Source organism: Pongo abelii, chromosome 6 (genome assembly GCF_028885655.2).
Source record: "Pongo abelii isolate AG06213 chromosome 6, NHGRI_mPonAbe1-v2.0_pri, whole genome shotgun sequence".
Taxonomy (NCBI): domain Eukaryota; kingdom Metazoa; phylum Chordata; class Mammalia; order Primates; family Hominidae; genus Pongo; species Pongo abelii.
In genome coordinates this window covers 140,624,595-140,636,782 of record NC_071991.2, presented here as the reverse complement: position 1 = coordinate 140,636,782, position 12,188 = coordinate 140,624,595, and the positions used below count along the sequence as shown (strand labels likewise).

Below are 12,188 nucleotides of genomic sequence, written 5' to 3'. Positions count from 1 at the left end.
CTTATGCTCTCTCTACTTTGCAGTGGTCCAGCTGGTAATCAGGGACATGCCATGGAAAAAAAAAAGTCTGGAAGAATCTTGCTGGAATGCATACAGATGCACATATATCAAGAGGAGATAAAATCTGAGACAATAGAACAGAATAGAGTTCGATTTAGGGGAGGGACCTCTTACAGTATTCTGTAGAGTTCACAGGACTAAACACAGGAGCCTTTTTAAAATGAATGAAGGAGTCATCAGGCTTTTTAGAAGATTTTTGGTGAAGTTAAGGCTTTGACCAAGACCAATATGCAGACTGTTTTGGGATATTGGTGCATGTTTGAGAGGCCAATTGTGGTGTCTCCTACTGGGGGAAGAGGATTGATTTAGGCTCCGAATAACTAGAGAAACTTGAGAAAAGCCTAAGATAAAGGGCAGAGGGAGTTGAGGGTTTAGAATCTGAGACATCTGGAAACCTACACCTGAGGCTTTCAGGAAGGCAGCCCCAGTATTAAGAAGTCCCTGATTGGTAAGATTTCAGGTTTTCCCGTCAAACAAAAACTTTCAAAAGTTCTAAAACTTAATTGGTCAAAAAATGGGAATAACTTAAAGTTTGTTCTGCTCCCACTAGACTGATTGCAGGGATCCTGGGGATTCCCTGAACGTGGGCCAATTAAAAAGCAGTAACTCGGTGATTAAGTACCCTTGGGAAGAAGGGAAGCGAGAGGAGAGGGGAGAGAGAGAGGACCCTCAACTTTGCACAACACTCATTTCTGGGCTTTTTCCTAAGCTCCTCTGGGAGGACATTTCCCTTCTTCGCCATGAGTGGGGATTGCAGCAACTTGTTCTGGCCCCTGTGCATGGCTCAGCCCTAGAGGGACAGGAGGTAGCCCCAGCGGAGCCCTAGAGAACATCAGAAGAAGTGATGAAGCCCCTGGGTCTCCTCTATGAAGGAGAGGATAAAAGCATTTTAGGATGGGACATTCTGGGCCTGCCTATCTCCTAGAACAAAGTCACCCAGATATTGAAGTGTGGGCTAGGGGAGCAGTAGATTGTATAGGCTCATCTCCAGATCCTTTCTGCATAGCAGAGAGCACTTCCGGCTCCTCTCGGACCCAATGCTAGACACAGTCACAGCTCCCTGACAGTAGGTGTCCTTCTCGCTCATGTTTCTTCATCTCGTGCTGGTTATGCAGAGATTGTGGAAAACTAGAACACTGAGCTTTCCCATCACTTCTGTCCCTGAAGCTTTTTAAACCATTAGTAAAACAGTGACATAGACAGGAAGAGGGTTACCTAAGCAAGGGAAGGGCAGGAGGGAAAATGGTAATGTGAGGCAGGAAGGAAAACCAACCAGAGTAGGATTGAGGGAATGTGGCCCAACCTATCCTGGCCAGAACAAGTATTATTTAATCATATATTATCCATCCATCCATCCATACCTCATATGGCAAAATTTGTCAGCACTACTTATTTTATATATATGATATATATCTTCTATATTTAAATAACTTAAAATATATATGATATGTATATTTTATATAATATAAGATATATTTCATATATCTTATATAAATAAGATAAATAATATAAGATAGTAAATAATATAATATAAGGTGTGGTAGTTAGCTGTGTGAGTGATGAAGTCTGACAGACCTAGGTTCAAATCTTGACTCACACAGCTATTAGTTGGTTTACCTTGTGATAAATTAATACATAATTTAATATATAAGATATATCTATGATATATTCATTTCACATAATATATCTGTCTATATCTATATAAAAGATATATGATATATATATAAAATATATAACTACTTAATTTATATATGTAAATTTTATGTGCCAGCCTCAGAATACAACAGTGAAGATATGTCCTAGCCCTCATGGAGTTTATATTCTAATGTCATAGATAAATAATAAATAAGCTTAAATTTCCTCTCCTTCTTTCTTGTTTATTTTTTTCCCTCTGACATGATAAACAAATTAAACTATTACATATTTTACTTAGGTGTCTTGTGTGTGGTCTAGCCCCCACCTCTTCCTTGAATATAAGCTCCACAGGGCATGGAATTTTCTTTGTTCTGTTCATGACTACATTTGTTTATTGTTAAATGAAGGAATGAAATAAATAATTAGACATAATACAAGGTAATGACAACTGTTATGAAAAAAACGGAAGTCCAATAATGAGTGTGTCTTTTCTGTTTTGGGCAGAGTGATTGGAAAGAGTCTTTGGAAAGGGTGACATTTGAATAATGGGATGAAGTGACAGGCAGAGAGCCAGGCATCCTTAACAGCTGGCGGTCCCAGATCTATTCCTTATCTGCGCCAGGTGCCATCTTTCCTTCCTCCCACAACTTTGGAAGGAAAATGGAATTAGAGAAGAAAGGATCTGTTCTGGGAAATTATCCCAAGCTCTAGAGTTCTCATTTAGAGATCTTGCTGTTCTGTAAAATGGAGATTTTAAAATCTGGAACAGCAGAGATGTTAGTCTTACATCCTCTGCCTCCTTTCTGCTGGCCCTAAAGGTGGGTCTATGCATTACCATTACAGATGAGAGCTGGGGTTTAAAGTTCTATCCTTTGAACATCATATAAAATGCCTTTATGTCATCTTGCACAGTTAACCTAAGAGAAAACAGGACAACTCCAGGATGGGAGGGAGTTGATTGACTCACCTTTAAAACTGGCCTATTTAAAAGGTCTTAGCCTCTGCCCCCGAGAGAAGGTACATTTAGTGGGGAAAAAGGCAAGGAAGGTATTTCACCACCAGTAGAAGAAGATGTTTTCACCCATTCTAGGGGGCTGGTTACACAGGGAAGTGAGAGCCTCACTTGTAGACGTGGGATGACAACATGTACCTCAAGCTATGTATGTGCCGACCACAGTAGCAGGGACATGTCACCTGATTCTCAGGTTGGAAATAGTTTCTTAACCTAATCTTTCTTCCTTCTCTCTTGAGAGCAGGACCATGTGGAGCAATGCCACCTCTCTTTTAATCTCTGGGCTTCAAAAGAAGCAGAATCAAGGACTAAATGATGGACAACCACTCTAATGCCACTGAATTCCACCTTCTAGGCTTCCCTGGGTCCCAAGGACTACACCACATTCTTTTTGCTATATTCTTTTTCTTCTATTTAGTGACATTAATGGGAAACACGGTCATCATCGTGATTGTCTGTGTGGATAAACGTCTGCAGTCCCCTGTGTATTTCTTCCTCAACCACCTCTCTGCCCTGGAGATCCTGGTCACAGCCATAATTGTCCCATGATGCTTTGGGGATTACTGCTTCCTGGGATGCAGACAGTATCTTTCTCTACATGTATTACTCAACTTTTCCTGTGGTGACCACGGAGTTTGCATTACTTGGAGTGATGGCTGTGCACTGTTATGTGGCTGTGTGTAACCCTTTGAAGTACAACATCATTATGAACAGCAGTACCTGTATTTGGGTGTAATAGTGTCATGGGTGTTTGGATTTCTTTCTGAAATCTGGCCGGTCTATGCCACATTTCAGTTTACCTTGCACAAATCAAATTCATTAGACCATTTTTACTGTGACCAAGGGCAACTTCTCAAACTGTCCTGTGATAACTCTCTTTTCACAGAGTTTATCCTTTTCTTAATGGCTGTTTTTATTCTCATTGGTTCTTTGAGACCTACGATTGTCTCCTACACCTACATTATCTCCACCATCCTCAAGATCCCGTCAGCCTCTGGCCAGAGGAAAGCCTTCTCCACTTGTGCCTCCCACTTCACCTGTGTTGTGATCGGCTATGGCAGCTGCTTGTTTCTCTACATGAAACCCAAGCAAACACAGGGAGTCAAGTACAATAAGATAGTTTCCCTGTTGGTTTCTTTTTTTTTTTTTTTCTTTTCTTTTATTATTATTATTGTTATACTTTAGGTTTTATGGTACATGTGCGCAATGTGCAGGTAAGTTACATATGTATACATGTGCCATATCTACAAGTATCTGATCTTTGACAAACCTGACAAAAACAAGAAATGGGGAAAGGATTCCCTATTTAATAAATGGTGCTGGGAAAACTGGCTAGCCATATGTAGAAAGCTGAAACTGGATCCCTGTTGGTTTCTGTGTTAACCCCCTTCCAGAATCCTTTCATCTTTACTCTCCGGAATGACAAAGTCAAAGAGGCCCTCCGAGATGGAATGAAACACTGCTGTCAACTCCTCAAAGATTAGCTGTTCTCTAAGTCAGTTTTAGGTGGTACAAGCCTCACCGTTAATTATTAAGTCACCTAGAAAATTCTAACTCCTCTTTTCTCTTATCATCATTACAAAAGCCAAAGAGTGTGTACAATTCGCCATCACACCATGGAAGCAGATTAGGCTGGTAATAACGAAATCCATTGTCTGCCCAGGAGAATCTCATAGCCTTAGTTCCTGCCTGTTTCCACTGTTGAACATATTCTTGTGATTTGGGAGGGACTAGAGAAAGGAAATGCAGACATTTTTGTAAGAGTTCTATTAGCCCAATTCATTTCCTTATAGTCCATCTCTGAAAATGTATTTTCTGGGGAAGGGAGGAAGTGTGGAGGGAGGTGGACTGAGAGAGGTGTCCTAATCAGAGTAGAAAGGTAGAGATGCTCACTTTGGTCCTTCATCACCTGTTGCTAAGTTCTTCCCTATATTTTTGTGCAATTTTTTGACGAGATGGCCACATGCATTTTAGATATCCCAAGGCTCTTTCTCTCTGCCCCATTGATACTGAAAAGGAGGTGTAACACTGTTCACGTTGTCACAGAACCAGTCTAGAGTGGCGATATGAGAATTGGAATGCTTCTCATTCAGCAGATATTTGTGGTGTAAAGAAGATAAAAATATTTGAGGATAAAAATGGGGGAAAAGTTATTTTTGTTAAGCTTCAGCATATTCCTTTCACTGCCCTTCTTTGTGGTGAGTATAGGGACAGGGGCAAATAAGAACTAAATGACTAATTCTAGAGAGCATCCTGTATTTTATGGCTGTTTAACACAACTGTGTCTATTCAGACTGTATCCAGATCTAGACTTCAAACTTTATAATGTCTTTTGATTCTCCATCTCTCAAATCCAACAGTCTCAGTACCATCGTGTATATCATCTCTGTGGGCAGAATTTTTTAAAAATAAGAGGCCACTCTTTTAACTCCCAGCTTTCTAGCAATTATAGGAATTGGCTGTTTGGTAATACAACTGTTAGAATTTCACATAATATTGGAAGAAGCCCTTATAAGGAAGAAGTTTACCTAAACAACAACAATCAGCAGATTCTACCAGCCCTAAAGTAAGTGAGAAAATTGAGCTGTTCAGCAGTGGGATGATGAGGCTACTGAGAATTTTAAAGAGTATTGTGTGAGGATGCCATGTTGTCTTGTCCTGTGAGGAGTGACAACCATCACATATGTTTGGGTAGTTTGCATTGCATTAAAGTACCAGACAAGGTAGGGAATGAGCTTTAAATTCAGCCAGCCCATGCTCTGCAAGCCAACCAGTGGACTCTGGTGGGACTGCACTGGCTGGAGAAAGGGGAGACTTTTGCTTAAACAAAGATGCCCATGGTTTCCAAGCCCAGTAAATGAGGATCTGTTCTGACCAGAAAGAATACCTTTTTTCTAATTCATTAATCCAGAGAAGTATCCTTTAAGAGATGAGACAATAGAAGCTCAGAGAATTTAAATAACTTGCCAAAGTTTACTTAGTCATCCACTATATCACATCCATCAGATTGGAAAAACATAAAACTCTGAGAATACTAAGTATTGTTGTGAATGCTGGCGAATAGGGTTTTTAAAAAATCAACTTCTGGTAGAAATATAAGATATAAGATCCAAATAATTAGATAGTAGATGTCTATAATTAGGTTCTAGTACAGTCATAATTAGATAGTGGTAGTCCATTTTGCATTGCTATAAGAGAATATAAATAATACCAGCCTGGATTATTTGTAAAGAAAATAAACATACTTGGCTTATGATTCTGGACACTGAGAATTTATTTGGCTTATGATTCAAGAGCATAACACTGGCATCTGGCAAGGGCCTTCGTGCTGTGTCATCCTATGGCAGAAGGTGGAAGGGCAAGAGAGGGCCAGAGTGAGAGAGCAAGAGAGGGCCAAACTCACTTCATAACAAATCCACTCTCAGAATAACAAACTCACTCCTGTGAAAACAGCACTAATTCATTCATGAGGGGATATTCCTCATGACTTAATCACCTCTTAAAAGTCTTACCTCTCAACAATGTCACAATGGTAATTAAATTTCAACATGAGTTTTGGAGGGGACGTTCATGTCATAGCACTTCACTCCTCGTTACCCAAAAGTAGCGTCCTTCTCACATACAAAATACATTTGTCCCTTCCCCATAGCTGCTAAATGTCTTAACTGATTCCAGCATCAACTCAAAAGTCCAAATTCAAGTGTCTCATCTAAGTCAGATATGGGCGAGACTCAAGGCACAATTTACCCCAAGGAAAATTTCTCTTCATCTGTGAGCTTGTGAATTAATGTTATGTCTTTCCAATATATGATGTAAGACAGGTATAGAATAGACATTTCTATTCCAAAAGAAAGAAATAGGCAAGAAAAAAGAGATGACTGGTCCCAAGTAAGTCTAGAACCCAATAGGGAAAACAACATTAAGTCTTTAAGCTGGAAAATAATCTCCTCTGACTCCATGTCCCACATCCTGGGCATGCTGGGGTTGGGGTTGAGCCCTCAAGCCTTTGGTCAGTCCTCTCAGCAGATCTCACAGGTTAGAGTCTAGTACCTGCAGTTCTCCCAGGCTGGCATTGCGCACCAGTAGCTCTGCAGTTCTTGAGTGTCAGGGGCAGTTCTGCTCCCACAGCTTCACTAGGCATCCCCTGGTGAAGACTTTCTGTGGTGACTCTGCTCCTGCAGCAAGTTTCTGCCTGAGCCCACAGGCTTTGCGTGGCATCCTTTGAAATCTAGGTGGAGGAAGTCATGCCTCCATAGTTCTTGCATTGTGCATGCCTGTAGAATTAACACCAAGTGGATTGCTACCAAAGTCTACCATTTGTACCATCCTTCCAGAGTGGTAGGTCAAGCCACACCTGGGGTTACTTGAACTACACCAGGAGCAGCCAAAGCACACTGTCCAGGAATGCAGGGCGCAGAAACTCCAGGTGGCCAATGAAGCGTACCCTGTGCCCATTCCCCAAAGCCATTCTGCCCTCCTAGATCTCTAGGCCTGTAATGGGATGAGCAGCCTCAAAGATCTCTGAAATGCCCATTGTCTTGATGAGCCCTTCTATTTATACTAATCTCATTAGCAAATGGTCACTTGGTCACACCCTTGGTCTGTTCTCTTAAACGCACATTTTCATTCATTATGTGACCAGGCTGAAAATTTTCAAAATCTTTTCATTCTGCTTTTTTTTTGGTTATAGATTTCATCTTTATTTCTTTTCTCTTACATTTTACTGTATATGGTTAAAAGTAGCCATGCAGATCCTTCAATATTTTGCTTAGAAATTTCTTCCACCAGATAGTCTTATTCATCACTCTTAAATTCTGCCTTCCATAAAACCCATGGGCATGGACACAGATATAATTTTAATCTGTGTCCCTGCCCAAACCTTATGTTGAATTGTAATCCCCAATGTTGGAGGTGGGGCCTGGTGGGAAGTGATTGATTCATGGGGGCAAATTTCTTATGAATGTTTTAGCACCATTCCCCTTGGCACTGTCCTTGTGATAGATCGTGAGTGAGTTCTCATGAGACCTGGCCATTTAAAAGTGTGTAGCACCTCCCTTCTCTCTCTTGCTCCTGCCCCTGCCATGTAAGATGCCTGCTTCTCCTTTGCCTTCAGCCATTATTAGAAGCTTCTAGAGGCCTCCTGAAAAGCAGAAGCCACTATGCTTCTTATACAGCCTATAGAATCATGAGCCAATTAAACCTCTTTTTTTTTTGATAAATGTCCCAGTCTCAGGTATTTCTTTATAGCAGTGTGAGAACAGACTAACACAGGCACAATTCAGTTAAGTTTCTTGCCACCTCATGAAAAGAATGGCCTTTACTTTAAAAAAAAAAGATGGACATTCCTCTTTTCTCACTCAGCTTTCATCAAAATGGCCATTGCTTTTCATATTTCTACCAATACTCTAATTACGACCACGTAAGTAATGTTTTAAAAGTTTCAGATTTTTCTACATTTCTTCTTTTCTTCTGAGTTCTTACCAGAATTTCCCTTAGTGTTCAATTTATGGTAGTCTAGAATTTTTCTAGCCTGCTCTTCCAAATTCTTCCAACCTCTGCTCATTACCCAGCTAAAAGCCACTTCCACATTTTCAGGTATTTTTTATAGCAAAAGCCCCACTCTTGGTGCACATTTTCTATCTTAATCTGGTTTTTGTTGTTAGAATAGCACAGGCTAAGTAATTTACAAAGAAAAGAAGTTTATTTGGCTCATGATTTTGGAGGCTGAGAAGTTCAAAGGCATTTTGCTGGCATTGCCAAGGGCCTTCATGCTGTGTCATTCCACAGTGGAAGGCAGAAGTGCAAGAGGGAGAGAGAGCAAGAGAGGCTAAACTCTCTTGCCCTCTCATGAATTTATTCATGCTCATGAAAATGAATCTACTCCCCCAATAATGACATTAACTTATCCCTGAGAGCATAACCCTCATAACCTAATTACCTCTTAAAAGTTCCACCTCTCAACACTATTACAATGGCAATCAAAGTTCAACATGAGTTTTGAAAGGGACATTCAAACCATAGCAGTGGGAAACCTAGGAAACTTGTACTATGCATACGCTATGGCCTATTTTTAAGTTTGTTAATTCTTTCTTCAGCTATGTTGAATCTACCAATGAACCTATGAAAATAATTCCTCATCTCCCATATCGTGGTTTTATTTATAACATTTCCATTATATTCTTTCTTATAGTTTTAAACTATCAGAAACCCTTTCTTGTTTATGCATGTTGTCCACCTTTTCAACAACATCATTTTATGTTTTCATTACACATATTATGTTTGCATTAAGTGAATATTTTCTATGACAGTCAACCCTTCATATCCATGGATTCAACCAACTGCAGATAAAAAATATTTGGGAAAAAAAGGTTGGTTGTGTGTGTACTAAACATGTACATGCTTTTTAAAAATCATGATTTCCTAAACAATATAGAATAACAACTATTTACCTTGTATTGGGTATTATAAGTAATCTAAAATGATTTAATGTATACAGGATGATGTATGTAGGTTATATGCAAATAGTATACAATTTTATATAAAGAACTTGAGCATCTGTGAATTTTTGTATCTGTGGGGTTCCTCTTTTGGAACCTTGGTTTGAAACCAAGCCCCCACAGATACTGAGGGATCACTGTATGACATTTTAAATCCTTTGTTGATTTTTAAATTATATTTTAAATGAATGCTCTAGAGCTTAACATGTATATCTTATCAGATTGACTTCAGATTTATACTAACAATGCCAGTGAGATATAGGAGCATTACTCCTACATAGCTCTATTCTTTTTCCTCCTTTTGTTCTGTTATTATTGTAATACATAGTTCACCTACTTACAAACTTAACAATATATTGTTATAATTATTACTTATAATTTTAAAGGAGATGGGAGAAGAAAGGAGAACGTTTGCATATTTCTAGCATTTGTAATGTTAACCTTATTTATTTTTTCTGGTTATCTTCATTTGTTTCTCAGATTCAAATTTACATTTGATATCATTTCATTACTCCAAAACCATTCTGCTCCTAGCTAACTCTTTTGTGCTATTTTTGGTAAATATATTACATTTCTTTATGTTTTCCATTCACAAATAAGGTATATACTTATTGTTTTATATAACTTTTTTAAAACTAGTTAAAAGAAGAACAGAGAATAAACATGCATTTATACTTTCTTTTATAATTACTTACTATGTATTCTTTATAATTATTTACCATAAAAACTTACTTTTATCAATGCTTTTCATTTTATTTATGTGGATTATAAACACTGGTGTCACTTGCTTTCAGTCTGCAGAACTTCCTTTAGTATTTCTTGTAAGTTTGGTCTGCTAGCAACAAATTCTCTCGTTTAATTTATCTCAGAATTTCTTTCTTCTGCCTTACTTTTTGAAAGATAATTTTGCCGGCTATAGGATTTGTGGTTGAACTTGTTTTTTTCTTTCACCACTTGGAATATGTCATCCTGTTCCCTTCTGGTCTCAACTGTTTCTGATGAGAAGTCAGCTGTTAATCTTATTGATTCCATTAGATGTGAGAAGACACTTTTCTCTTGTTGCTTTGAAGATTTTTTTCCTTGTTTCTCAGCGATTTTACTATTATGTGTCTACTGTAGATCTCTTTGTGTTTATTCTACTAGAAGTTTATTGACCTTTGTGGGTAAGTAGATTAATATTTTTCATCGAATTTGAGAAGTTTTCAACCATGATTTCTTCAAATATTTTTTACGTTCTTCTGTATCTCTCCTATCCTTCTGGTACTTCCATTACATGTATATTGGTACACTTAGTGGTATCCCATATTTCTCTGACACTTTTTCATTTTTCTGTATTTCTTTTTTGTCTCTGATCTTTGGATTGCATAATTTCTGTTGACCTATCTTGAAGTTTAATAATTATTTCTTCCATCAGTTACAAAATACAGTTGTGCTCCTCTGGTTAATTTTTCACTTTACTTATTGTACTTTTAGACTCTAGAATTTCCATGTGGCCATTTTTATCATTTTGATATTTTTGTTGATATTCTCTACTCAGAGAAACACTGTCATCATACTTTTCTTTACTTTTTAAATAAAATCATTTCCTTTAATTCTCTGAACATATTTATAATGTCTACTTTGAATTTAAATGTTAAATGTGCCATCTGGTCCCTCTCACATACAGTTTCTATTGTTGGCTTTTCCTCCTGTGTATGAGTCACACTTTCCTGTTTCTTTGCATATCTTGTAATTTTTTGTTGAAAACTACACATTTTAGATATTATATTGTATCACTATGGATACTGTTATCTCACTTCCAGGGGATTATTATTGTAATTTGATTGTCAATTTGTTTATAGTCATGCACCACATAACAATATATCAGTCAATGATGGACTGCATATAAGATGGTGGTTCTATAAGATTATAATGGAGCTGAACAACTCCTATCACCTAATGACATTGTAGCTGTTGTAACATCATAGCACATCACATTTCTCATGTGTTTGTGGTGATGTTGGTGTAAACAAACAAACAAACATACCATACTGTGGTTGTATAAAAGTATAGCACATAGAATTAGAAGTATAGCACAGTACATAATGCTTGGCAATAATAATAATTTTACTAATTTATGTATTTACTATACTATGCTTTTTATCATTATTTTACATTATACTCATTCTACTTATAAAAAAGGTGTTAACTATAAAACAGTCCCAGACAGATCCTTCAAGAAGTTATGCCAGAAGAAGGCATTGTTATCATAGGAAATGACAGCTCTATGCTTTTTATTGCCACTGAATACTTTCCATTGGGACAAGATGTGGAGGTAGAAGACAGTGACACTGATGATCATGACCATTTGTGGGCCTAGGCTAATGTGTGTGTTTGTGTCTTCGTTTTTCTTTTTTAAGTTTAAAAAGTAAAAAATAAATTAAGAATAGAAAAAAGCTTATAAAATAAAGATCTAAAGAAAGAAAGTATTTTTGTACAGCTGTAAAATGTGTTTGTGTTTTAAGCTAAGTGTTATTATAAAAGAGTCCAAAAGTTAAAAAAAGTTTATAGAGTAAAAAAGTTACAATATGCTGAGGTTTATTTGTTATTTCAGAAAGAAACTGTAGTGTTGTTTAAGTGCACAGTGTTTATGAAGTCTACAGCAGGCAGTGTACAGCAATGCCCCAGGTCAACACATTTACATATCATTTCTCACTGACTCACCCAGAACGGCTTCTAGTCCTGCACGCTCTGTTTATGGTAAGTATAGTATTTTTTATCTTTTATACTGTATTTTTAACATATATTTTCTATGTTGAGATACAGAAATGCTTGCCACTGTCACAATTGCCTAGAGTATTCAGTATAGTAATATGCTGTACAGGTTTGTAGCTAAGAGCACTAGGCTATACCATCTAGCCTATACCATCTAGGTTTGTTGAAGTACACTTTATGATTTTCATACAATGACAAAATCACTAAACAATGCATTTCTCAAAATGTAT

At 37.6% G+C, this 12,188-nt stretch overlaps 1 protein-coding gene across 1 annotated transcript; it reads left to right on the top strand.

Annotated features, from left to right (window-relative positions):
* The first annotated feature begins 1,953 nt into the window (after positions 1–1,953).
* On the top strand, positions 1,954–6,690 carry LOC100446476 (olfactory receptor 9A2). Its single transcript, XM_063725820.1, is given in 5 exon segments — positions 1,954–3,251; positions 3,254–3,328; positions 3,331–3,435; positions 3,438–3,838; positions 4,054–6,690. Coding segments are annotated over 5 exon segments (951 nt in total). The 5' UTR covers positions 1,954–3,019; the 3' UTR covers positions 4,192–6,690.
* Positions 6,691–12,188: the final 5,498 nt, after the last annotated feature.